Source organism: Thermobia domestica, chromosome 2, assembly GCF_964235325.1.
Source record: "Thermobia domestica chromosome 2, izTheDome1.hap1.1, whole genome shotgun sequence".
In the NCBI taxonomy this organism is placed as follows: domain Eukaryota; kingdom Metazoa; phylum Arthropoda; class Insecta; order Zygentoma; family Lepismatidae; genus Thermobia; species Thermobia domestica.
This window is the reverse complement of record NC_137455.1, coordinates 314,696,292-314,723,477: the sequence shown is the minus strand read 5'-3', so window position 1 is coordinate 314,723,477 and position 27,186 is coordinate 314,696,292. Positions and strand designations below refer to the sequence as shown.

The 27,186-nt window shown below is 34.1% G+C and overlaps 1 protein-coding gene across 2 annotated transcripts in view; it reads left to right on the top strand.

Moving 5' to 3' along the window:
* Positions 1 to 1,191: 1,191 nt before the first annotated feature.
* LOC145678631 (thiamine pyrophosphokinase 1) overlaps positions 1,192 to 27,186 on the top strand; it is a 33,856-nt gene continuing 7,861 nt past the window's right edge. The window contains exons 1-3 of one of the 2 annotated variants that reach the window (XM_081748997.1): positions 1,192 to 1,274; positions 5,276 to 5,339; positions 24,627 to 24,793. In XM_081748997.1, coding sequence (XP_081605123.1) covers positions 24,655 to 24,793 — 139 coding nt within the window. In that variant the 5' untranslated portion in view covers positions 1,192 to 1,274; positions 5,276 to 5,339; positions 24,627 to 24,654. Of the gene's footprint in view, positions 1,275 to 1,383; positions 1,478 to 5,275; positions 5,340 to 24,626; positions 24,794 to 27,186 lie in introns of those variants that run through there. The other variant, XM_081748998.1, reaches the window with a different exon arrangement.

Sequence of the window (27,186 nt, the reverse complement as noted above, 5' to 3'; positions counted from 1 at the left end):
CTTGTATGTGAAATTCAGCTCTACCTTAACAAGTGTAAAATTACAAAAATCACATTTATATGTAAGTAGCTGAGACTAGTGGTAACCAACCATCTAATACGGAAACGGAAATGACATTTATCTGCACCAAGGGAAACGGAAATGGCATTTCTTTTAGTGATTTTAACTCCATGTAGAGGGGATCATTGAGAACTCTGAAAGAAAATGTACATGTTACACCATAATCGAACATATTTTAACGAAAATTATTGAGAAACATCTTTTCTAGGTTGAGGGTAAATAAGGATAAATAACTCCAAAACTAAAAATTTGAGTCATTTTGTCATATTTCAAAATCAATAGCAGTTTAAATCAACGCAACGCAAACTATACCTGTTCATTTGCTATAGTTGACGTAGGAATCATTATTGCTTGTTAAATTTCTTACGTATCATTGTGATCCGTAAAATTCAAGAGCGCCGTATGCCTTGGGGCGTTTACACTTAGTCGATTTGCGTTCGATTCAGTTGAATTGACGTCACTTTCAAATTAATCGACCGTGTAAACGGGACTTCAGCTTAATCGCTTGTTGATCGAAGACGACTAATCGACTGGCAACTGAATTGAAAGACGTTCTATTTTATGTGGTCAATTGAACAATTGAACACATCCATCGATCTGATTCGGCCTAGTTGCTTCGATTTAGTCGCAAATGCAACGAGTCGATTTAGCCGTGCGACTAAATCGACCAAGTGTAAACGCCCCAGTTGCGAAGCTTTTGGCTTCGTAAAACATCCAAAATGAATTATAACAATTATGCGTATTGCACCAAACTAAATGGTAAATTTGCGTTCTGTTTCCGGAAACTGTTGCGCAATAAAGCAAAATTACAAATTGAGGTGCCTAGTATGCGATATGGGATATGCAAAATAATATTTTACTTGCATAGCCCTCGGCTTTATCTACATTAAAGTTATACCACCATTATTAGCGTATATATTGCTGTGTTTCAGAACCCAAATTTTGCGAAAATTTATTTAATTCCGTAGCAGTCTTCGCAAAATTTTGCGATCTGTAAAGGAATGCAAGAGTAGAAGCGGAAAATTGTAAGCGCTATACTTCTTTTCCCAAAATAAAATACATATTTTAAGTTGCGTTTGATGCGAATCTTACGGAATGAGACCAGCGTGTATTTTGAAAATAATGCACTCTGAGAAGCTGAATTGTTAGAAAATATTGTGGATGCAATAGCAGTAACCAATAGCAGAAGCATGGAATAAAATGTGTGACTGCAGGTACTGATTTAGCTAAAACGGTTTTAAAGCCTGCCGGTTTGATTTAAATTTTAATTCACACTTGTAATAATATAATATCGAGGCAAAATATGGAAATTGTAGTTTTTTTTGTTTTTTACAATAGAAATACTTATGTATTAGCCGTAAATTTGTCTTCTTATAAGTGCAAGGACTTAATTTGTCCAGCATGTCGGGGTTATATGGTTTGTTTCTTGTTAATTTCCGATTGTTGATGTGATATCGTCATTCTCTTAAAGAAAGAAATAAGCTGGAATCCATGTATAATGTTTGTAGTTTTTTGTAGTGAGTGGACAACTGCTTTTTGAACAAATATGATTATGATTCGGTTTTTACCCAGGAACAACTGATAGATTGTATTTAGTATCCCCCATATCCATCGATGTCTCCGTAATCGGTATTGTGACATAGTGAGCCGTTATAATTGACCTCGTTTATGCGTGTACCCACCGTTGTAGACGTGACTGCTCCCTATGGGCACATTCTCTCGGTACCGTTCACATAAGCTGGGACTTTACTGTTTTATCGCCAGACCTCAAGAAAATCGAGAAAAGAAGGAATATTATTTAGTTTCTGTCCCAAAATACTGGGTTGTAACCTTGACTCACTTGGTAATGACTGTTCGAAATATAGTGTGAAAGTATGGCATAAATATAGTGCATAAAACACGAACCAGCTTATATTAGGTGACCGCTAAAAAACAAATGCTATCTAACCGAGTCATGGTAAGAGCGCAGTAGAGGGCTGGAGCGGTCAGCAAAGGGGTGCTTCCGTAGGGAGCAGGCGCGTCAGCAGCGGTGGGTATACACATAAGGGTAGTGGAGAAACACTTTATGTGTCATAAAATGCATGGCTTATGTGTTGCACATCCTTGGGGGAGATAGTAAATGCGATCCAAACAAGTGCCAAATTGTACTAAGTTAGGTTAGATTCAATTAGGTTTGGTTAAATGTTACTCTTCTTTCTGTATTTTCAATTTTCCACGCGATAAACTGTTCGCCTGCTTTGTGTACCATGCCGTTCACACAATTTCAACAACTGACACTCCTTATTTTTGTATAACTCAATAAAACCCAAACACGATATGAAACAATTTTGTCATTTACTAACCATTTCCACACCGCCCTTCGTATAAATGTACCTCTCCGCCAAATAGTTCCTTCCGTCTCCATATATAGTGGCGCTTACATCAAAAACAAGTAACAACTAATACTTTAACTTCAACTATTCCCCTCACCTTGCTTTCACTCACTTTCCTCACAAACCAAAATAAATTCTCCAATTCATCTTGTAAATTTTCTAAAATTGATCCGGCGATACAGCAGTTAACCCCAAGTTGGTTCGTATTTTATGCACTGTAGTTTTGATGCGATACACTCACACTGTATTTATACTCATGACTACATCACAGTTACAAATAACTAACCGTAATCAGTACCAAGCGAAGCAGAGTCACTACCAATTGATGTGGGGAGAACTAAATAATACTCTAATTGATTTCCTCCCAGCATATATTGTAAGGTAGTAGTTCCCAATTACTGACTTGCAGACCCCGTTTTTGTTTTTAATCCAGGGTGTGGATCCACACCTTTAAATGTTGGTATTTATGCAGTACCGTAGTAGTTGAGAGATACATATTAATATTAATTAACTTTATAAATAAAATATATAACCAACTTTTAAAAACTTAACTTTTATTTATATTAGGGTCATGCATTATAAAGTACGTACACACAAAAGATCCGTACGTGCATGTTTTACAAGTTAAACACATGAGATTAAATAATACTACGGGCCCGCAGACCACCAATTGGGAAACATTATTCTAAGAAGAGAGGCGTGAAGTATGTTCATTTGTTTATCAATCGCTCAGCTTATACATTCATGGGGATGCTTTAAGTAATTATTTAATTAAGACCAGTTGCGGCTAAGCCTCCGTCCTACTTTACTCTATAGGGAAGGGGGGCGCGGTGGCTCAGTGGTAGAGCATTCACCTCCGGTGCTTGGGGTCCCTGGTTTGATCCCAGCTCACGCCGTGTGGACTTTATGGTGGACAAACACCGTGCTCGTGGGGTTTCTCGGGGTTCTCCCACTTTCTTCATTTCACTCATTTCTCATTATCACCGTCTCCTTTAGTATAACCGTGGGACGTTAACTGGCATAACCGTGGGACGTTAAACTTAAAGATTTCATTTCTTTTTTTTTTTTTTTTTTTTTTTTTACTCTATAGGTCAAAATTGTTTTTAATTAAAAGCCCTTATTGTTTATATTTTACACTTTTATTTTTTATTATTATTTAAGTGCCGCAGAGTAGGTCTAGGAATATGAAACCTAACCTAAATTTAGCCTTAACATGCTGAGTCTGCTCTGCAGCACAAAAGCCTTTAATTTTTTGAGTTTGCCCACCAATTATAATCCCATATATTTGTATGTAATTATTCAAATATTTCGTTACAGAAAAATCCCGTAGTGAAGGCATAACCGTTATGGTTACTAATTCAGCATTATTTAGTGAAAAATATATATTCCGCTTGAGGGTAGGGTAAAGCTGGTTGGTAAGCGCATAAAGGAAGACAAATGTAAATTATACACTAACTTGGGTCACGGATAGTCAGTGGTAAAAGCGCTCGCCTCTAGTGTACGGTGCTCCTGCTTCAATGCGAGCCCGCCCCGTGAACTTCGTGGTTGTTAAACACTGTGCATGGGTTTTCTCGTTATGTTTCCGTTTTTTCCTACATTTGCATTCCTTCATTTGGTCATTATCATCATTATCACTGTCCTTTTTTTTTTTTTTTTTTTAAGCAGGAAGCATTGTTTCGCAACTTTTCTCTACTCGCGACACAGCATGAATTATTTATGACTCAACGTGGCACGCCAAAACATTATTATATGGCACTGTAAATTTAAATGCGTATTGTAATTAATCTGTTACTATTATTGTTATTAAACAGAAATAGAATCCGGCATTTATTAATAATTTATAAGGTGAATTAAAGCTTATTATGACAAATAAATGCAATAGATTAATCTCCATATATGAAGTTATTCTACTGTAGAAAATACACTTTTCTGGTATTGTTAAAGTAAATAATCTTCCTCACACCATCAATGTGATAAGGCCAAGTGAGATTATGGTGGACAACATCGTGCCGTGGGTTTTCTCGAGATTCTCCAGCTTCATACCTCTTATTCCACCAACTATTCATGATTGTTAATCTTCATTAATCATCCGTCTCCTTCAGTGTCAAAGACATACTCGTGGAACGTAAAACTGGAATTTAATTTCGGGCCTCAGTGGCTCAGTAGTAGAGCGTTCACCTCTGCTGCATGGGGTCCTCGGTTCGATCCCAGCTCACGCCAAGTGAACTTTATGGTAGACAAACACCAAATGCGTGGGTTTTCTCGGGGTTCTCCCACTTTCTTCATTCCACCATTTCACTCATTTCTCATCATCACCGTCTTCTTTAGCCTAGCCGGCATAATCGTGGGACGTAAAACTTAAAATATTTCATTTCATTTTGAAATTTAATTTCAGTTTTTTATTTATTTTTGAATATTGTGACACCTATTCGTAAAGAAAATGCCAGTTAAATCCGGAACACTCCTTTTGCTACTTATCACAAAATATATTATTTTGGATAATGTTGACAAGAATTACAAATAGCACACTCCTCTACTGTAGAACAAACTTTTTATTTACCAATGTGCAGTGTTCTTATTATAATGGAAAATGTTTCGATATTAACTTTTATCTTCATCATTTTTGATTAGATACAAATTTTTTCATGTGTTATCTTTCATCTGCTTCAGTTATATGCATATTCCATTATGGTAACTGCGTATAAGTTGTTAAAGTTGATGTAAATGTACTTTTTAACGCTAATACCAGTGAAGTATTTCAATATGTAGGATTCTAATATAGAATAAATGTTACATCTTATCACTAAATTTTTGGTAACAGAACACTTTTGTTTCATTTACAGGTTTGCACGTCAATATTGAAATGAAAGTCTCTCCAGATCATCTAGTGCCTCGTGTCTTTAAAAGGTTGGTAAAAATAATTTTAAGACTGAAATTTAATTATTTTCTATCTGTCACATCGTGATAAACAAGAATTATTCTATATATTGATATACTTGTAAACAGGTGTCATGGTTATCAGAAGTTAATTAGTGTTTTACGCAACGGAAAAACGTCGAAAAATTTGTCAGAGTTGGTATACCCATCCCATTTGACTCACATGTGGACTTACCTAACAGAGGCTAGTATGTTTACTGTTCCCTTACTCTGCTCGTAATGTTAGTTATTTTCTCTAATAGTAATTTGGAAACGTAACAACTTAAGAAATTAAAGTGATGCATGAATTCAAATATTCTCGTGAGCTAATCGTGGCGTACGTCTGTTATTTAGCAATTGCCGAAAATTTTGTATGAGAACTGTCATCTTCCTCAATTTAAAGCATTTACAGCAAACTTATCACATCACATGTCATCCATGGTTGAGATATAGAAATATGAAAACAAACTTTCTTTGGGTAGGGATAAAATTATATACAGATACCTTAATGCTATAAATGCTGTGATATTTAATAAGAGTTTCATTCGTAAAAATTTGCACTTTCGCAGAACCACTCTGAAACTTATCGTGATATATATTTGAAGACCTGAAGTAAATTTCGATCTAAGTGCCATTTTCTGAAGTTTCGAGTTATAACCAGAATGATGGTCTATGGGCCAAACCAGTTTCAGTATATTGGGATTTAAGCGCCAAATCTGTGCGCAGTAGTCCAAATCATTGCCAATAAAATGCGTGACGTGTATGTGCACGGCACAAATTCTCGAGGAAAAACATCATTATCTCAAAACTGTTCAAATGGCACTTAGATCTTAATTTACTTCTGGTCTTCATTTATTTTTAATTGAAGAATGGAGCCTAATACTCTCTTCATTCGCCCTATCCCAAATACTGAGCACTGGGCAAAGTTCAAAGAAAATCTTTGTATATTTCAGCATAATCGAAAATTTTTTCTGACTTATCGTGGAACATCTTTTTAATCGAAAGGGGGTGGGGGGATAATCCATCCTTTGTTCTTTCGTGATCTTAGGTAGGTCCAGAGAGGATGATTTAGAAACCTTCAAAAAAAATATTCTTCATATTACATCAAAATCAAACTCCGTTTTCAAATAAACTTTCGTGAGCATATTACTTAAACTGGGGAGAAGGGATTCACCTTTTCATTATCGGCAGATTTTAACACCAAACATTGGAGTTAGACCAAATCCCCGTAAAAAAATACTTTTTGTCAAAATCGAATAATTTTTCTTTGAATTATCTTGCAAAATTGTTTTGTATGCAACGTGGGGTTGATTTTACCCCTCTTTGACCTCCTCCTTATTCGTGAATTGGAATTGGAATAGTAGAGTTATTTCTGTAGTTTGAAAGAAGGCATATATCATGTCGTAGAACAGACGGTCAAACAAATGCCACTAGAGTCAGATGGTATAAGTTTCACTAACGTTCACTTCAATGATAAAATACTTTGATTTAGGCTAAATAATCAATATGTTCCATGCTGATCTTCACTTTTAGGTATGTCGTTTATGGATGAATTTTAAAAATAAAAAGACAACGGCTAGAAATGGAATGAAATGAAATATTTTGAGTTTTACGTCCCACGGTTATGCCGGCTAGGCTAAAGAAGACGGTAATGATGAGAAATGAATGAAAATGGTGAAATGAAAAAAGTGAGAGGAAACGGGAGAACCCCAAGAAAACCCACGCACACGGTGTTTGTCCACGACGCTCACTTGTCGCGAGCTGGGAGCGAACAAAAGACCCCATGCACCAGAGGTGAACACTCTACCGCTGAGCCACCGCGACCCTGACAACGGCTAGAACAAGACGCCTGATCACCTTAAGTTCTTTATACTTGACTTCCGCTCAAAAGAGCGAAATTATTGTTGCTAATTGTGAGAAATTGTCTCACATTGCTAGAGATTTTGGTTGTGATCGTAGAACTGTGAAGTAATGGCAGTGTCGTCACACGGAGCAGTGAGACAGAGAATAGACTTGGTCAGAACCTAGGAGTGGAAGACCAGAGGCAATATTAACGGCCTAAGATCAAGCACTAGTTGCAGAAGTACGGAAGCATTCTTTGCGTCATCGATCTGTCTTCAAAGACAAAGCAGTTAAATTAGCATGTTCACACTAGACAATAAAGCTACGGCTAATTGCACCTGGCTTCCATTACTGACGTCAAGCCATGAGAGTTCCACGTCCAGTTCAGATGTACTATGAAAATATAGTTATTTTCCACTGCTTCTGTATCCAAACGTTGCGAATGACTGGAAAGGCGCACATACATATATCCTATATTCCACAGAAACCGAGTATTTGTTTACAAAAGTTATCGTGGAAGATGTTTCTTGATCGATAAAGTAAATTCATCCCTTATTCGTTTCTGACTTTAAGTGCATCTAGGAGAAATCGTTGAAAACTTAAAAAAAAAAAAAAAATGCTACAAAATGAAAAAAATATTGTTGATTGTTGAACAAAGTTTGACAAAGTCTTCATTCCAAGCGGGCAATACAGCCAATCGAAAAGAAACAGAAAAAAAGAAGAAAATAGAGTAACCTAACGGAGAAGTACCAATTTGTAGCCATTGCCAGTGAGCCTAGTGGATCGTAGGACAAAGAAGGCTGAACTTTATAAAGAAAGTAGGTAAACGTATCACACATTTATCCGGTGATGATCTATTAAAACTTCTTCATAATTCAAAGATAAGTATGGTAGTGTAAAGAGGTAATGTAGTCTCTATATTGGGAACTATATCACCAGGTAAAGAACTGGGTGAGATTTTCCTGCTTCATTCCCTGTAGAAATCACCTTAAACATCAAGTACTGTTACATATCTAAGTGATTTAGGTCCAAAAGTAACTCTTATTATCATTATGTTTATGGTCAAATGTGAAGTGAATGGTGTAAAATTTCCGGAAATTTTGAACCTATTGGTAAAATGTATTTTTACTAGTATTGATTTTTTTTTTCAAACGCGTGGAAAATGTAAGTTGAGAAATTTCAATTTTGCGAACATTAAAAGAAAAAGCACTCGTAAATAAAACTGTTGCAATTATTATTATTGAAAATTAATGCACTTATTTCCTTTATGTGCTTTTTAGTCGTTTATTCGTGGACTTGCATTAATTACAGAACTTTTCCAGTTACATACAAGTCTACCATCGTGAAGCTTTTCTGTTGCAACAAATTCTTTTTATGCTCTTTCATCTGGTAAAGTTTTGTTAATTTTAACCAAATTACTTTTTAAAAGAAAGAGCAGTAGGTAAATTTCATGATATTTGTGCACTAAAACATATAATTACTGTTATTTAGTATTCTAATATAGACTTTTATATGAACTTTATGTATAAAATCTTGTATGTAAAGAAATACCTGTTTTCTAATGCGACAAATTATCTATACATATAAAGATGAAAATTATATGTTTGTAACTTAATAACTCTTGAGCCACCCGACCGATCTCGATAAAATTTTCAACATAGATGAGCTTTGTGTCACGGATGTTTTTTTATCATTCTACTTTGAACGTGGAACATGGGGAAAGAGTAGGGAGAAATATATCGAAAATGGCCGATAGTGTCGAATTCATAATTTTCGGAGTCGCTGTGATGAACAGTGATACTTCCGATGCCGTTTAAATCCAGATTCAGCCCTCATTAGTACTGCTAAGGGGGATGATGAGATGTAAAAATAATTGAAAATAACTTATATTAGTGTCGAATTCATAGTTTTTGAAGGTCTCTAAGTTGATTAGTAACAGTTCTGGTGTCCGTTATGTCCAGAATGTAACGTATTCTTCCTGTGCGAAGAACGGGTATTCTGCAAGTCTGTAATAATAAGGAACGGATGTTTCTTATATTCAGCCTTTTAATATATATTTCTCGCTGCTCATATGTACTCACTTGTGCGGTGTGTGTATGTGTAAATAAGATCATATCTCTTTTTGAGCTGTTCGAAAAATATACAAATAATAAAGAGGAATTTTACCAGAAATAAGAAAACTAAAAAAAAGTAAAATTAAAGCCTGTTGCTTTAAGAACTTTTTTTCCTGTTGAAGAAATACATTTTATATATGCTGCAGACACATTTTTTACACAGCACAAGGAAGATATCTCTACAACATATATATTTGATTTTAACATATTCACTGAAATGATTCTGACCCCGTTTAACACTTCCCTGCCATCAAGCGGGAACTTCATTAGATTGCTGAAGATAATTTTATTGCGCCTATATAAGATTGCTTAAGATAGTTTTACTGCACCTATAGATTAATTAATCCAACTAGGATTATATTTTAGTTTCTTTTGTAGACATAACTTCATTCTATCAGTGTGCTAACTTTAAAGACTTTGGATGAATGATGCCCATGTTTTTGTTGCCACAAAATTTGCCTATTCTAATACAAGAAATATAAGTACTCAATAATCTTAACAGTAAACTAGTAAATATAAAATAGTTTTCATTTTAAAAGCAACATATTCGAAAATTTCGTAAAATATTCGAAAATTTCAATTTTCCCAAACTTTCCGGTTTTTTTTTTTTCAGGCCTTCACAACACTAGAAATGAATATTATATACATATATATATACACAGAGGCGGCCCGTCAAAAGGGGCCCAATGGGCCCGGCCCTCCCATTGTTTTTGTATTAACATAGAAAAATGTATGTGTCTTAAGTTATTCTGCTAGTATTGTTGCTATAATTTCCCTCTTAACCAAAAACAGTAGCTCTGACTCCTTCAAATCAGTTTTTCCATGTACTACTTACACTTATGGACACGCAACTCACGCGGTCAGTACAAAATAAATTCAGAAAGGACCTGAGCTGTTTCAGTGTGTATTTAGTATCATCTTGCATTGACTCGTGTGGCGAACAACGTGGAAACCCAACTTGAATGTAGGTGGCATGGCCAAGAATCGTAGGCCCTCATCACACGATTGCACACGTGCCCTTCCGATCGAAAAGGTTGTTGCCTGCTTGTTGCCAAAACTAATTTTGTCTGTAGAGGTTGTTGATTCCGCACTTTAAGTTTTGTTTTGTCCCTTGACCTTGCTCTCTTGTCTTACTTCTGCTGAAGAGATCCAAAATCAACCGCGTGTCCACCCCTCAGTTTAGACGTGCATCTTTTTAGTGTCTTTTGTGCTATTTTACCCCCTGTGTTTTCGTGTGGTTGTGCGAAAATAAATAAAGTACGCGTGTTAAAAAGTATTACGCGCGTTTCCAATAGGTGAACTCTCAGAATTTTTCAACTTTTAAACATATCTTCCCGGAAAATGACTTAACAGTTGCATCCTGTTCCTATCCGATGCTGAACAAAGAAAAGCTCAAATCCGAACTACCGGCCGCATAGAGCAATGATATTTTTTGCGCAATAAGTAACAAAAGTGATTTATTACTATTTATTCGTGACAATGACTTAACAGATACATTTTCTCAGGTGTCAAAACTGGTGCATTGTTGCCCTATGATTATACATAACGTGTTAGTATGATAAGTTTTTCTGACTGATATTTCGAGTTTTTAAAGCAGTTCACTTAATAATAACAATAAAGGGAATAGGAACTGTCCCTATTAAGTAGTAATAGTAGTAGTAGCAGTAGTAGTAGTAGTAGTAGTAACCATAAAGTATTTGTCTTGAGGCTTGGCCCACCCTACTTTTTATTCCACGAACCGCCACTGTCAAAGCGGTTACTAATGGTCCAACTTCATTTAAGCCTTGGTGCTAAGTACGTCTTTAGCTTTACTGGTTCGAAGATGATGAGAAAGTACACTAATAGTTTTAATAATAGGGAAACATTGTATTTCAGAGAAAGAGCATGTATTGGGGATTGAGTACCAGGTAATTTATGACGACTGCATTTTGACTCAAAGTACAGAGGGATTCCATTGCTAAATTAAAGAGTCCATTTCCATCTTTATTTTTATTAACAAAGATAAAACAGAAAAAAATAACAAATATATATATATATAAATATATACATCGATAAATTACGAGCGTACAAGTTTAAGATGTTATAATATGATCCTTGACATGGACCAACATATATATGGATGTATTTGTGTATGGTCCATGGTCCAGCATAACTTTGGAACACCTGGAGCAATTTTTAACCAAACTTGGTACACACATTACTTTCAACCTGGAAAAGAGTACTGTCATGGTAAAACCCTCTTGCATACCTAGGGGGAAGGGAAAGATATATATATAAAAATGATTGAAAATGACCGATATTAGTGTCGAATCCATAGTTTTCATACTCGGGGTTCATGAGCTGATTAGTGACAGTTCCTATTCCTTTTAAGTCCAATTTCAACCCCCAGTGAGAGAAGACCCCCTAATACACCTAGGGGAAGGAGAAGTGACAAAAATAATCGAAAACGATCGATATGAGTGTCGCATCTATAGTTTTTGGGTTGCTAAGATGAACAGTGACACTTCTAATGCCGTTTAAATTCAAATCCAGCCCCCTTAATACTCCTAAGAGGGTGATGACACGTAAAAATAATTAAAAATGACCGATATTAGTGTCAGATCCATAGTTTTAGGGATCTCTAAGTTGATCGGTGACAGTTCTTTGGCCCTTTAATCATATTCGTTTGATTAAAGACTTATTCTGCAGTGATAGGGTCTTTTAATATTTATGCCAAAACTACAATACGTTTGTACCTTTTTCGTTAGACTTTCATTGGAATAAATGTTCTAAGGGCAAGGGTATTCAAATATTTCCCATAAACTTATTCTTCCCTTGCGAAGAACGGACATTTGAGCTAGTGTATATATATATATATATATATATATATATATATATATATAATTGACGAAAGGTATCATCGAACATTTATTTTTTCATTGGGGATTCACGCGCTTAAATTCTTGACAGACTTTAATCCCATACAGTGGGGCGATTGGAAAGCCTGTATTAAAATCGAATCATTTTTGTGAAAGTTATCCAAGAATTTTATTCTCTATCATATTACTACGACAATGAAACTTCGAAGTTTAAGTGAACTTAACCCTCTTTTACCAACTTATTCTTGACCAGTTTTAACCTCAACCGTTGAGATTATTGGGATGCCCTGAAGGAGTGCACATTACATTTTATCGAATTCAAATGATTTTTACGTAGCGTACTATAAAATGATTGCGTGAAAACTTGCAACATGGATGGATTTTATTCCCTTGTACTCCCTTCTGTTGCTCTTGTTACACCATTTATGTTATGTGTTCTGCATTTGCTAAGGTAACATATTTTGATATTTTACCAAGATTCACACATTCAAAAGTTTTAGTAGATCAATTAAATGATTAAAGGAACTGATTTTCCCATACCTTCCATTTTTTACTAGGGATAACATATATTAATCAGCGAAAAACATTCATTTTTAATTGTGACAGATAATACATATAAAATCATTAAAATTATCTATATCCAGTGACGAATTTCCTGATTAATTTATACATCACATCGGTCTGCTCTGAGACCTTCCTCAATACCAACAGCGGTTGTAGAACTTTTTTTTTTTCATAACCATTATTGAAAGTTATTCTCTTGGAAAATTATAAAAATTGCAGGATTATCTGGTAAACGATTACTGGTGTATTTCTTGTTAATTTTCCACTTCTTCACTTCGAGGAAGTCACCGTTAAAGTATTTTGCAGTCTGAATTAATAAAACCTTGGATGTTTCTTTCTAACGATTTTCTGTTAATTTTGTTTCTTGTCCTTTTTTCAATTTAAATTGTATAAATACAGAAAATTACATTACTAATTTACTTTTAGTAGATACAAAAGTATATTGTGAAATTCTGCCAGAAGCATGCTGCTAGAGATAAAATTAGGGCACACGGATTTGGACTTTCTCCCAAAACCGTTTATTTTAAAACTTCATTATAATACAGTACAGTATAATTCTGTAACAAAGTCGGTCCGAAGACCCATAATGTCTTTTAATTTGATGAAGAGTGATTAACGTTGTCCCAGGGCCCAGACACAGCCAAGAGATTGATGTATGGTTTCTCTCAGGGCTCAGACGCAGCCAGAGACTGTTAAGAATTCTCAAGGCCCAGACGCAGCCAAGAAAGGGACAAGAGTGATTAATCTGACGAGATAGGTGCTGCGGCTTCTTTCATATCATATCTTTGTGAATGCTCGATGATTACCGTGGTGGTGATGTCGTAGTCCTCTTTGGGTCACATGTTGAATGAGGATATTCTTCATCTGCTGGGTGTTGTTGTGATTGAGCATATGAATCGTCTTCATATGTAGAAAGAAGATATTTGTATATTTGCAATATACGTACTTAACCATATATTTCTATTGCGACGTGTTAAATTTTAGTAACGCCAATTATTTGTTTTTGTTCCAACCGACTGTACTGTAATGAAAAGTCAATTGACTGTATGTATTTTGCTGTATACAAACCACTGTGGGCAAATCAAGAAACGACAATAAGTTATTTTGTGAATATAGTTAATAAACTATACTCTTAGGTACATAGCGCAGAACTCAGAATCTAAGTAAGATTGAGTATTTTGTGAATAATTCGTAAAAGATATTGGATTTGCTTACATTGTTCTCTATACGTTGAAGTACAGTCAGATCGAAACAAAACAAATAGTTGGAGTTATTAAGAACTAACTAGTCACAATAGAAATATGTAATTAAAGAATTAAATCCTGTGTCTACTAAAAGTAAATTCACAATGTAAAGCTGTGTTTTTACATGTTTATAAAATTTGAACAGAAAAACTTACATTAGTGCTTTTTTAGGCAAAAAACAAAATTAACAGAAATTCGTTACAAAGAGACAGTCAAGTTTCTTTTCATACATGTAGTAAAACTTGCAAAATACTTTAACTGTGACTTTCTCTAAGTGAAGAACAGGAAGATTAACAAGTAATACACCAGTAATTGTTTTCAGATAATCGTGGATTTTTTATATTTTCCAGGGCAACAACTTTCAACAATCGTTATGTAAACTATATTGAAAAAAAAAAAAGTTCTACATCCATTGTTGATATGGAGAAAGTTATCAGAACACATCGATATGATGTCTGAATAATCAAGAAATTCGACAGTGAATACAGAGGTAGATTATGGTTTATTCAAGATTCAAGCACTGTTTCATATAAAAATCAGAGCTTTTTTTTTTCTGTTTTCGGCAAACCAAGTAAAACAGTATGATATTTTCACATTCCTTCCACATTTCACTGTTCGAGCCGTTATAGTCGCTGACCATCTAAGAATTAATGTCAGCTTCCCTCCTATCACTATGATTTTTTTCAACTTTACTGAAATATTTGCTTTCTTCTTTCAATACACTCTTCATTGTAGTACACAATTTTCCCTACGCTACAAAGAAAAAATGACCTCGTAAAAAGATATTACTACACAGATCAATAAAATTGGTTTGGTATAATTCATACTTGTATTTAAAGGAGCCAAGAACCAAAATGAAAATGAAATGAAATCTTTAAGTTTAACGTCCCACGGTTAAAGGAGACGCTGATAATGAGAAATGAGTGAAAGAATGGAATGAAGAAACTGTGAGGAAACGGGAGAACCCCGAGAAAATAGTACTTACATTGTAAATAAATTGCCATATGACGGGGTAATATTTTGCTATATTCATTTGTTTTTACAAATTATTGATTCTGAAATAGAGCTAAAGATGAATTTTATAAGTTCGAAATACAATATTTCTCGGTTTTGATATAAAATAGAAATCCTTTTTATTCCTACCTAAACCAACAAAAGTTCCTGAACATAAATATCTCAGACAAAGTGATTTGTTATGTCATGGATTGAAGAATTGTGAGAAGAAACAAAACAAAAATTTACTTACACACAAGAAATAAGTTGAAATATCAAATTGTGATTTCGACAATATAAACCTAAATTTGCTTTCTAAAACTTTGATTTGTTATGTACCATTATGGTTGGAAGCAAGGAGAGAAGTATCCGAAGAAGAAATACTAGAAAAAGTCGTCGAGCGCAGAATTAAATTCGAGACTTCGTTAATCATACAAAATTTTTTCTTGAGTTTTCTTAAATGTCCTGTTTCTTTCACATCATTTAATTACTATTCTCCTTTTAGTCTACAAGCTTAACCGCAAGGAGTTTCACGTAGCCATTTCTTAAGTTCCAATTTCACACTGAAGAAATATTTGATACACGTTTCTTCATTTTATTTCTTGCAGCCAATGAAATCACGTTTCAGTTGAGTAATCAAATAATTTACCATGAAATCTAGAGAACTTGCAATATTTCATGACTTAAGAAACACATTCCAAATAATTAAAATAATTTATTTACTTAACAATTTGCGGTATAATCTATGTTTAATTGTAATATGAGTATTTCGTAACTCTCCAGACAGAATAAGGAAAGTATTTTCTGTTTTATTGGCGGTAGAGTTTAAGTCAAAGATATACGAAGTAAACGGAAATTGCTTTTATTAAATTATATCGGGTGGAGGATTATTGGCACACATTAACCACAGTACCACGTTGAGGACTCCAAAAGAAGCTACAAATATAAATAAATAATTATTGTTATTTTCGGCTTAGTGAACATGAATCCGGAAATATATAGTTTCACAAGTACAAGACGCCGGAACTACGATAGAATAATATTTAAGCTAGCCTGAAAAATCTGAGATCTATCAAAAGCGGTTCGATAAATTACACAGGAAATTGTTTTATGTAAAACTTTAAATTGAAGCTTCGTGTAAATTCTAAATAAAGCAATACAGTTAAATAAAGATATAATGGTACAATTTCGGCATTAAAACAAAATTTAATTACGTATTTATTCAACTGTAGCATATTATTCAGAGTTTTATTTATCTCACTGATAATCCATGTTGAGTAATCGCGCTGTACCGGCGCCAGAGATGATATGAGAAATGAATTGGATTTACTGATATTGTTGTTTGATCTTCAATATCACTTTTCACTCAGTTGCCACTTTTGTTCGCGAATGTTATGCATAACATGACATACGACTTAGTTTTTTTGTTTGTTGTTGTTAGTTGCTATTTAGTTCGAATTTAAAGGCCATTTTCAACACCAAGCCAAAATAATATGTTGGCTAGACTTTACAACGATAACGTGTATTTTCATTGTTTTTATTAATTAATTATTCAGGGCAGGAGTTCAATTCATACATGCACATGCTACTTAGAAGAAAAATGTAACATTGATGTTATATTTTTTAAAATATGTGGATTTGTACTGATTATTCTGCCGTTGTTATGTAAACGGGTTTGTTGATTGGCTGTCATGGCAACGAGCTACTATTGACCTGGTTATTAAAGTAACAGTGCTGGTTATCAGGTACATGTTTATAGTTGATTAAAAGATATAACAAGTCAGGAGATCATATTATACAAATGTGTATCGTAATTGCTATAAAGCAATTAAGAATTTTTACAAAATATAGTGTGTTATGAGTGATTTAACTGATATGTGATCATTTAGTGAGTTTAGTAGAAAACAGCAGATAATATTTTACAATAAATTCCGTATATAATTAACTAAAATCGAGCTGTGGTGTTATAACTTTTATCGTGGAATCCGAATCACGTGAGCTTCCACTGAATCCAGGTCATCGATACTAAAGTCTTGAATTCCAACCATTTAGCTAACACGGAATTTATTTTGTTGCTTGTAGGTCAAAGTATTTGGTGTAATTAATACTCAAATTTTATTTACTTTCAAGGTGGATTGATTTAAATTAGTCTGACTTAAATCACAATTTAAATCACTTGATTTTTAAAATAAAAGTCGTTGATTTAAATGAAATTCCGAAATAAATTAATTGAAAGTGAAAAAGTAAAATCCCATTTCTGTTCTGTTATTTCGATTATGGAAGATAATAATCATAATACAATAAGACAAATGTATGTACAGCACAGTATGAAAACGAGTGTCATGCAGAGGATGATTACGGAAAATCTTGTTTTGAACAGGTAACGGGGTAATCCTGCTTTCTTCTCTTTATAACATAAGGTTTGTAAATCGTTAACTATTTCAACGGGGAAATCACCATCGACATTTAAGATGAAATTACTTTTGGGAGCACGCGTGTTTGTTTGTTCCCAAATAATAGGGGCGTATTTAGAAGGGTCCGATTCCCTCTCCGAAACTTAAAAATAGAGATGCAAAAAAGCCGTCTTTTTTAATCGATGGTTTTTTCACATAAAAAGCTTGCTTTTGGGGGGAAAAAACGGATTTTTTTTTTTCATTTTCGTGATTTTTCTATGTAAGTAGCTCTCTTATAATATACTCTATAGTTAAATAAGATTTTATGACCTAAATGTCATATTTCGCTTTGAAATTCGCAATCATGATGGATGGAGACGTGTTTATGAATTAAAGTAAACATTAAGGTCGCAGTATTTGAGCGCAATTTTAGACGCTATTTAACTTTATTTTAACTTCTGAGTTAATCTACATTTTTTCTTCTCTAGATCATTTCATTTTAATCATCCGTGTTTCATTTCTTTCATTAGTATGTAGCTTCTAGCACACAAGTTAAACTTATGTTTTCAATGTATCCGTCAGAGCGTACTTCCACATTTGGTATACTGTAGCTGTGTAATGATTTAGCAATGATCTTCCGGATACAAGCTTTAATTGCCGGATACATTTATTTATAAACAATTTTATACAAATAGTTAGTAGCGGATTTAGAAGAGTATTTTAGGAAGGGTGTCTCTGATTAATTTGTGTTTTTTGCTAAAAATCCCTAATTTTTTATTTGGGAGGAGCTAGAAGTTTATATTTCGTTTCGTTAGATATAACTAATATTTCGTTTGTTTTAGAAATTCCGTAATTTCGGGGAACAGGCTTCAGTCCAAAAAACACCCCATCATCCTAGCCCCCTTCGCAAATCCGTCACTGTTGGCAATTAGTAATAACAACGATTTGAAAACAATAAGAAAAGAAGCCGGCTAGGACTCTCAGTGCATGCACTATCTCTACATTTACAGATGAAATTAAGAAAAACTTTTATCAGAACGGTTGAGTGCGGGATTGAATCCCAAACTTCCCGATAGAAGCGTAAAAGCTAACCACTCACTCACTAGCTTAAATGTGTTCCGTAGGTTTTTTAAAGGAAGAGCTATGATGTTGAATTCCTCTTGTTAAAAATTCAGAAACCTTTAGAACTGAGTAAACCGTGATGGTGGTTATATATTCTAGAGCCTTGGAAACCACACGCTCAGATGAACAGTTTATTACGCATATGATCCTTGAACAGAAAATTCGGTACTTTCCCGATTTTAAACCAATTCATGGTTTATTTTCGAGGTTTTGTATTATTATCTGCATCAACCACTAATTAAATGAGTTTTTTTGTTGTGGAAAAGCGAAAAACAAAGTCTGCTTTATCAATTTAAAGCAGAATTTGAATAAACTTCAAAATTTCCCAAGCAAGAAAGCGAAGCAGATTTTTTTTTTTTCAAAACAGCAGGTTTTTTCCGAGCTCTTCCATCTCTACTTATTTTTTTTTTTTCTAACTTTAGGCGAAATTTATGTATTTTATATCTATTTCGTACCGCAAGCTAGTACTGATTTTTTTTAAAAATATGCCACCATAATAATATACCAAATATCAGTAACTTTTGTAAAAAAAAAAAAAAAAAAAAAAAAAAAAAGTGACATCTTGTTAAACGTTGCTATACTTTTTCCGTAATGCTTAAGAAACATTGTTTGGGATTGAAATAGGTTATCAATTGGGGATTAATTCAAAATTCAATTCCAGTACTTTCACTTAAATGACATAATTAACATTTAATCCTAATTCCTAATGGTTTTTCGTCAGTTCGCGACTTGTATTATACGAAGAGAAAGATTTATTCAAATAAAAAAAAATCCATTTAAATAAAAAAAAATCAACAAAATTTGTTTTTAAAAAATCATGATTTTTCCACCCTGTTTACTTATAAATTTATAACACTTCCCGTTTATAAACGAAGATTATGATGAATAAAGGTGATAATTTAGCCCTAGCAAAGGACATACCAGTACTAGGTTGATATTTAAATCATTTAGTTTCGACTTTCAACGGTTATGCATTTTATGTTCTTATATTAAGGATGTCTTAGTGATGGAGCGCTCATCTCTGTTCTAGAGGCCCCTAGTTCGATCTCAGACTGTGACTTTGTAAGGATAACATCATGCCCGTGAGTTTTCTTTCACATGTTTCACTCTATTAATTCCTTCGTTAATCATCCGTCTCTTTTAAGGGCATAATTATTGGATGTCAATTTAAAGATTTTTTTCCCCTTACATTAAAACTAAGAGATAATCGGGAATCGTGATCGCCATTTCAGATTAGTTGAAAGAAGAAACTAGCCTATTTGCTTTGAACCGAGTAGATTATTACATCCTGTCCTTACGTGGGATTTTCTTGGTTTCGTTTGTGATATTCTGTAATACTTCTCACTCGAGCAGTAACACTTTATCTGAAGTCCGACATTATTGTATATAAAATATAAATCAGCTTTATGGTTCAGCAGCAGTATGCTTCTACACCACATAGCAATGGAGTCACCACACCTTCTTAATGCTTCCAAACATGAATACACGAGAACAAATGAGCGGCTCGGGCAAACATAATGGTAAGCACCACTTCCGGCAAAATTGTGTTATCAGATGGAATGAGTTGGAATTCAACCATATAACAACATGTAGGTAGTTTAATTTCGAAAATGTACCTGCAGATGGCAGGAGAAGCTTATTTGATATGTGTCATTGCATTGAATTGCATGGGAATTGAACCTTCTTTCCCAGTTTACTCAAAGGTTAGAAACTGTAACATACCACTATGTTTCTCAGCCTACGGTCAGGACCCAAAAGGAAGTCTCAAGAGAAATACATGGGCTTCGCAAAGGGAGGTGAAAAAGATACATGTAATTAGGCTGTAGCAGCAGAAAAATATTTTTTCAAGATTATTTTGAATTTCTTACTTTGATATACACATTTTTATTTCCCTTCTTATTGTCAAACAGGACAAACACCGTGCTCGTGGGTTTTTTCGGGGTTCTCCTGTTTCCTCCCTTTCTTCATTCCACCATTTCATTCATTTCTCATTATCATCGCCTCCTTTAGCCTAACCGGCATAACCGTGGGACGTAAAACTTAAAGATTTCATTTATTGTCAAACACAGCAAGGAATATTAAAATTTTAAACAAATAGAGAATCGTTTAAAATAACAATTGGAATAAAAAAGAAATAAAACAGGTGAAAAACTACATATTGAAATTTATTTAAAATTTAAGACTAGTGTGAAACCTGAGCCAGTTGTGATTTCACTAGTTCGGCATCCCAGAGAAAATTAAAAGGGTTGAGTTCCAAATCACAATAGAGGATGTCAGGAAAGCCGATTGAAAGTCAAGGAAAATTCGAAGTTCTGTCGGGCGGTTTTGTTTTGATAAATGTAGAATACTTAGAAATGACAGAAATATCTTTAACTTAATTTCAAAATTCTTTGCACATAATTCCACTGAGAGTCGTTAATTTATTATATCGAGTCCCTCGAAGGTTCCCCATTTTTCGTCACAGGTAGGAACTGTGCCGAGTGATAAGTTTAAAGCGTATTGAAAGATTATAAATTAAAGCAGTATGGAAAAACAAGATCAGCAGCCTCACACCAAAGGGCCAACCCACTTGAAAAATATCAGAGGATGACTAATCTACACTCTTTGTTAACATTTTTTACAAATAAATCAAGTGCTTCCGTTTCTACAAGCTCAGAGTATCAAATAGGACCTATATCTTCAGTTTTCAGTATCTACTAGAGGGACAGATGTAAAGAAAATAAGGTATGCAAGTATGGAAAAGTGACCCAGGAAACCGTAATAGTTTTACTATAAAAGATTAAATGTGCAAAGCCAAAATTATTTGATCTCGCTTGCACGTTGAGAGCAGAAGAATGTAATTCAGTTCTTGCAGCAACTTAAGTTCAGTGTTCAAGATGATAACTGAATTTCTAAAACGATTACTGTTTGACAGGACAAGGTTTCGTATCTAGTTGTTCATGGATTGGGACCACTTTTTTCAAGAGCAGTTACTACACTGCTTCAAAGCTTGCAAGTTTTCTGATCTACTTCGATGAGCCTTTAAATAAAGTTATTCAGAAGCGACGCATAGACATACTTTAAAGATTCTGGGACAAGTTGTTACACGTTCCGGAACCAGTGTGTATGTGTGTGTTCTTGACAAAAAGCTCTACAGAGGGACTATTAAACCAGTTTTTGAAAGGAATTTTCTCTTTGCCATTGATAAAATTGTTGCAGATTTCCATGATGGTCTAAACAATTCTAACTTCCTTTCTCGTCTCCAGGACCACATCAAAACGGTTACCGGTAACCGAGGAAAAACGCCTGATAAATCTCGTTAAGTGCGGCTTGCATGTTACCCATGGGGCAATGAAAACCTTATGTTGAATCGGTGGACTGGAATAAGTCAATCCTACTGGTTCCTTCTGAACATTTTGGTATTATTACTCGAACACCAAAATGTAATTTTGGAGCGCTCATATTGTGCGTAATTTTCGTTGAGTTCACCCTTACTACTTGGAACACCTCATACGATGATATCACAAACGAAGTGATTATGCAAGAATTGGTGTAGTAGCAATATAGTAAGAAATAGGAGAGCCCTGGAAAATACCATGGATACAGTATTGTTCATTTATAAGCTTTATGGTCTGGAATGAAACCATGGATTTTCGTAGCACAAGTGAGCGCTCTACCATTGATGTGCAACTTGATCATTTTGTTTATTGTTATGATCTTTTGACCTGCACTATTCACCATTATATCCCATAGGCTATAAAGAAATGAGTGTGGCCACATTTGTTGAAATGAAATTCTGTTCCTTGGGCTTGGCTGCGAAACCTATTTGTACCAGGGATTGTCGGCTTAGACCGTAGACAGTAGCCCGATACCGAAATTTCCGTTAGAGGAGTCTTTTGTTAAGAGTAGTCCGATCAAGTTTATCTCACCCCTAGCACATTTTCCACAAAACAAATACCATTCTGGAAGACATTTTGCAAATACCTTTTTCCAAATGCTCAATAATCCATCGGTGCAGCGTCGGGAGATTCTATTGGGATGTCCAAATACAATAGAACTTGAATGCTGGTTTCACGTGCCTTAGACCGTATATGCAAATGTTGTTTGAGATGTATGACTGGATGTTTTGTCATGGTAAATGTGCACCCTTAATTCTTTTATCACCGTACAAAAAAGGGATGTCTCTTAGGTACAAGAGCTCGTGGATATGCTGGTAATAGTATCATATATTGTGATATAGGTGCAACTCTTGGGCTTGGCTTTATAACAGGAATCTGCCACTACGATCACTCCACGGGGAAAACTTTTGTGACGTTTGCGTATCCAGTATTCTTGGTCCTTGGCGTTCCTTAGGATGGGTAGTAAATGACACGGATCAGCTTGAAAGTTGAGAAGTATATCCAGACCATATCGTATTGTCATTTGTTACCGATAAATATTGTTCATACAACTGATTGCGATTTTAGGTATGTTTTACGGTGAGAAAGTGAACACGTAATTTATGTTTCACTTTCAGCTGTAATCCTAACTAATACTCCATTGCATGGTAGTTTTAGGTCGTCTTACACGCCTGGCAAGGGCCTTCCTGTAGGTATATTCTTTTTGCTAATCAGCAGACATGCTTACCGGACCACAGTTCCGTTTGGGTTTAGGCAGTATTTTCTCTGCCACTTCGGAGCAGTTTGCTTGGTTTTACTGTATTGATGTTCCGTTTGGTTACAATGGATATATACCATTCGATCAACATTGTTTCTTAGTACGACTAACCGTATCCAAGATCGGAATGATCTGTTACGTACCACTCTCAGAATGATATTATTTATTTGTATTGGATCCGGATGTTGATCCTGGCTAAGATTTCATATAGCTTGAAACATCAAAACAAGTCAATCAGTAACTAAACAAGCACCAGCGGTATTATCTAGTTACATAACTTTCAACATTAAACGTTACTGGGAAGTGAAAATCGAATATGTTTCTAACGTTATCAGAAAAAAAAATCTATTCTGTCTCATTTTCATTTTATGCTTTTCCTGATACCAATATTTGTTTACGATTCTGGCGTAGATACCGCATGATTCTGAAATATGGATGTATAGATAGAGCATGTACTTATTTGTGTATGATTTATCGAATTGCTTTTGTTAGATATCATAATTTTCAAGCGAACGCGGGTTAAACATTATTTTCTCATTTTCGGTGGTTCTGCAGCTTTGAAAGTACGCAATTCCAAATCATTGTTTAACTGGACTTCCTTTTTTAATGCTTGCTTTAGTTACGTTATGATTAGAATGTACCAATATTTTCCCATTCAGTGTATGAAATAATAATAAATATTGGGAACTCAATATGTAAATCCTTTTCCCAATTAATTCACAATTCACTAAAGTCTTGTGTTTAGGAGACGTTTGGTAGAATTCAAGTAGTGTATTAGGCAATATAATTTAAATATTATGAAATATAACATTGAATATTATACAATGTTATTTTACGGCGTAAAATCGCTATAAAAAGAAAGTAATGGGATAGTAATTTCCGAAGCTAGATCTTAAATATCCTCATACCTTTTCCCAAATTTAAAAGAAAAAAAAATCCTCAAAATATAACGTAAAATAATTTTGTACACTCGCTGTTTTACACAAAGAAATATCTTTAAACTAGACAAATGTTTCTGAGCCCTTAAAAATGTAAAATTCTAATTCCATTAGTAAAATAACAATCTATAGTTGAAACACGAAGTGAAACATTTTGTGTGTAAAGTAAAGATTACAAAAAACAAAATAATCTACAAGTGCTTTTTTAATAGTGCGTTACTTCAAAGACCTCAATCTACAAGTGTTTTTTTAATAGTGCGTTACTTCAAAGACCTCATATCGTTTCCTTCTACAGATAAGGTACTGTAATATTTATTTAACATATCTCAGTAAGGTATACATCATCTTTGTGATAAGTTATGACTGAAAACAAAATCCTGTATGTGATGTATCTGATTTTTATTATATAATTCTACTACTACTTTTCGATAGTTTATATTTTACGAAGACTTAGTAGTACTTTCGTTCTTTCTCTGAAAAGATAGTAAAAGATGCTATCAAAAGAGTATTGATTGAATATGTCTTTATCTTTCGCTTGTTATCTATATAAATATATGTCGTATATGTTTTTACAGATGCATTGGACGCTAGAAGGACGTAGTAATGAACTCAACAGTTGTTCATCAGTGGACACCTTTCCATATTTTAGATGACGCAGGGAAAGAATTCAGCTTTGTTTTTGTGATATTAAACAGACCTATTCTATGCAGACCAGATCTCGTTATATCGTTATGGGATAGAGGTGCGTGTATGGTGTAAACTTCTAACTTTGATTTTTAGATATTAATATAAAATTTTCTTTCCTTATTTGTGATTCAATGCAAAACCAAAGTAAATATTTAATAATAGTAGTTTCGTGGCAATCATTTGTGTTCTCTGCTTTCTGTGTTTTCGTATCTTTCCTTTAGAGAGGAAAATAAGTAATAATTTCTTCGTCTGCATTGCAAGCAATCTTTCTGACATTTGACACCTTGCTTTTAACAGTATAAATTAGTAGATATCTAGAATTGCAGATTACTTCGAATTGTTTTTATTTATCAGTGACTGTTTTGTTTGAAGACAGATGTAGAACTAGAATTATGAATACCACATACAGGAACTGAGTAACAATGACTAAATTAGCCTGAATTTTAGCTGGATAAGAGATTAAGTTTGCTAATAATACATAGTTAATACCACGATTAAGTTTAATAAGCTGCGATATTTACTATTTCATGCACACGAATGAAAAGACAAAACTTTTATTTTTGTAAAATAATAAAAATCGTAATTAATGTAAAATTCTTATAACAGGGTGTCTACTGATACTGGAAATATTGCAAATATACTGGAATTTTGATCAACGTACTGGAAAAATCATAAAACTGGTAATTTGTCAACAATCCTTTTTTGTAATTGTTTTAATAGTCTTAGAAACAATTTTGTATCCATTGAGATCGTAAGCTGCGACACTAAAACTTTATTCTTCGAAGGAGGATCAAGATAAGACCATTTTTTCCAAAGCAAGAGTTATATACATTTTGTAATTAGACGTTTAAAGCAATGGGTGGAATGGAGGGCTGTGAGGGGAGTTGGGAGGCCCTTTAAAAATATTAAAAAGTCATTGTATTTAAAAAAATCAAGGTTAACTAAATTTATTAAAAATACAATATTCTTTTGATGGTAAAACAATTACAAACCTGAAATCATCAAGAGTGTGATTATTCTTAAAGAACTTTTAAAAATTCATTGTATTAGGTACAGGAATTTTCCTGATAGTTATACGGAATATACTGGAATTTTGAAAATGAAACTCAGTAGACACGCTGTAAAAAGTATAGTTGATGAGGTTTAGTGTTCCTCTTCAGCATCAAGGTTATATAAGACTTGCACATGTGGTACAGTTTAATATGAAATACTAAATGCATGAGATTGTAGGGACATAGTGGCTCAGTGGTAGAGTTTAACGTCCCAAGATAATGATCTGTAGACTAAAGAAAATGGATTATTAATTAAGTAAATTATTATGAAAGAATTGATTAAATGAAAATGTTGGAGGAAATGGAACAATCCCGAGAAAACGCACGGACACGATCACAAATTCATTATCACAAACTTAACTACATAGAGTAGTACCAGTAAATGAAACCCATGAAAGTAAAATGTTAGTTTAATTGCTTTTCTAAAAAAGAAACTAACAATATATATTTTGAACATTACTGTGTATATATACAGGGTGTTTCAAAACAACACCGACAACGTTTGGGAGATGGTTCCTCACACCAAGATAAGACAAAAAGTATAGACCAACCTGGGTGCACAAATGCTTCCTTTCGGAGTTATAGGCTGTCGAAAACATGAAAAAATGAATTTTAAAGGTCCATAGCTCTAGAACTATGGGACCTACCGTAGTCGGGTCAAGACTTCACTTAAGAACTAGTATGTGCCTTATCCGAGTTTCAGAATCCAGCGGTACTTCCGCAATAATTTTTATAGAGGTAGTTGGTGAGTACTTCAAATTATATGCCTGTAGCCAAAGTGCCTCTATGAAAATTGTTCCATGAGTACCTTAGGATTCTGAAACATGTATTTTTGGACAAGGCATATATTAGTTTCTAAGTAGTCTTGACCCGCCTACTATGGACCTTTAAAGTTCATTTTTTCATGTTTTCGGCAGCCTATAACTCCGAAAGGAAGCATTTGTGCACCCAGGTTGGTCTATACTTTTTGTCTTATCTTGGTGTGAGGAATCACCTCCCAAACGTTGTCGGTGTTGTTTTAAAACACCCTGTATATCATCTAAGCAAAAACAAAAATGTTGGAAAAACAAAAATTAAAGAAATTACTTTCATTTCACGTACTGTAACTACAATAGACTTTCAAACTATGCGAATTCAATACTGAAACCGGAAGTAGTAGATCTAATACTTCCAGCTGCAATAAAGTGATAAAGTTAGAGATTGAACCTGTTCCTCGGACAGTGAAGCCTTATTAGAAACAGCCTCTTGCTCTCTTTTACAATTATCACTTTATAGAATTAAAATTTTGAAGAAAAAGTAATAAGAATAATTTTAGGAATGATACAAAACATACATCAAAAGATTGCGATCTTGGCCTATAACTAATTTTTGGATCAGGTGCCACAAAATTTTTGAA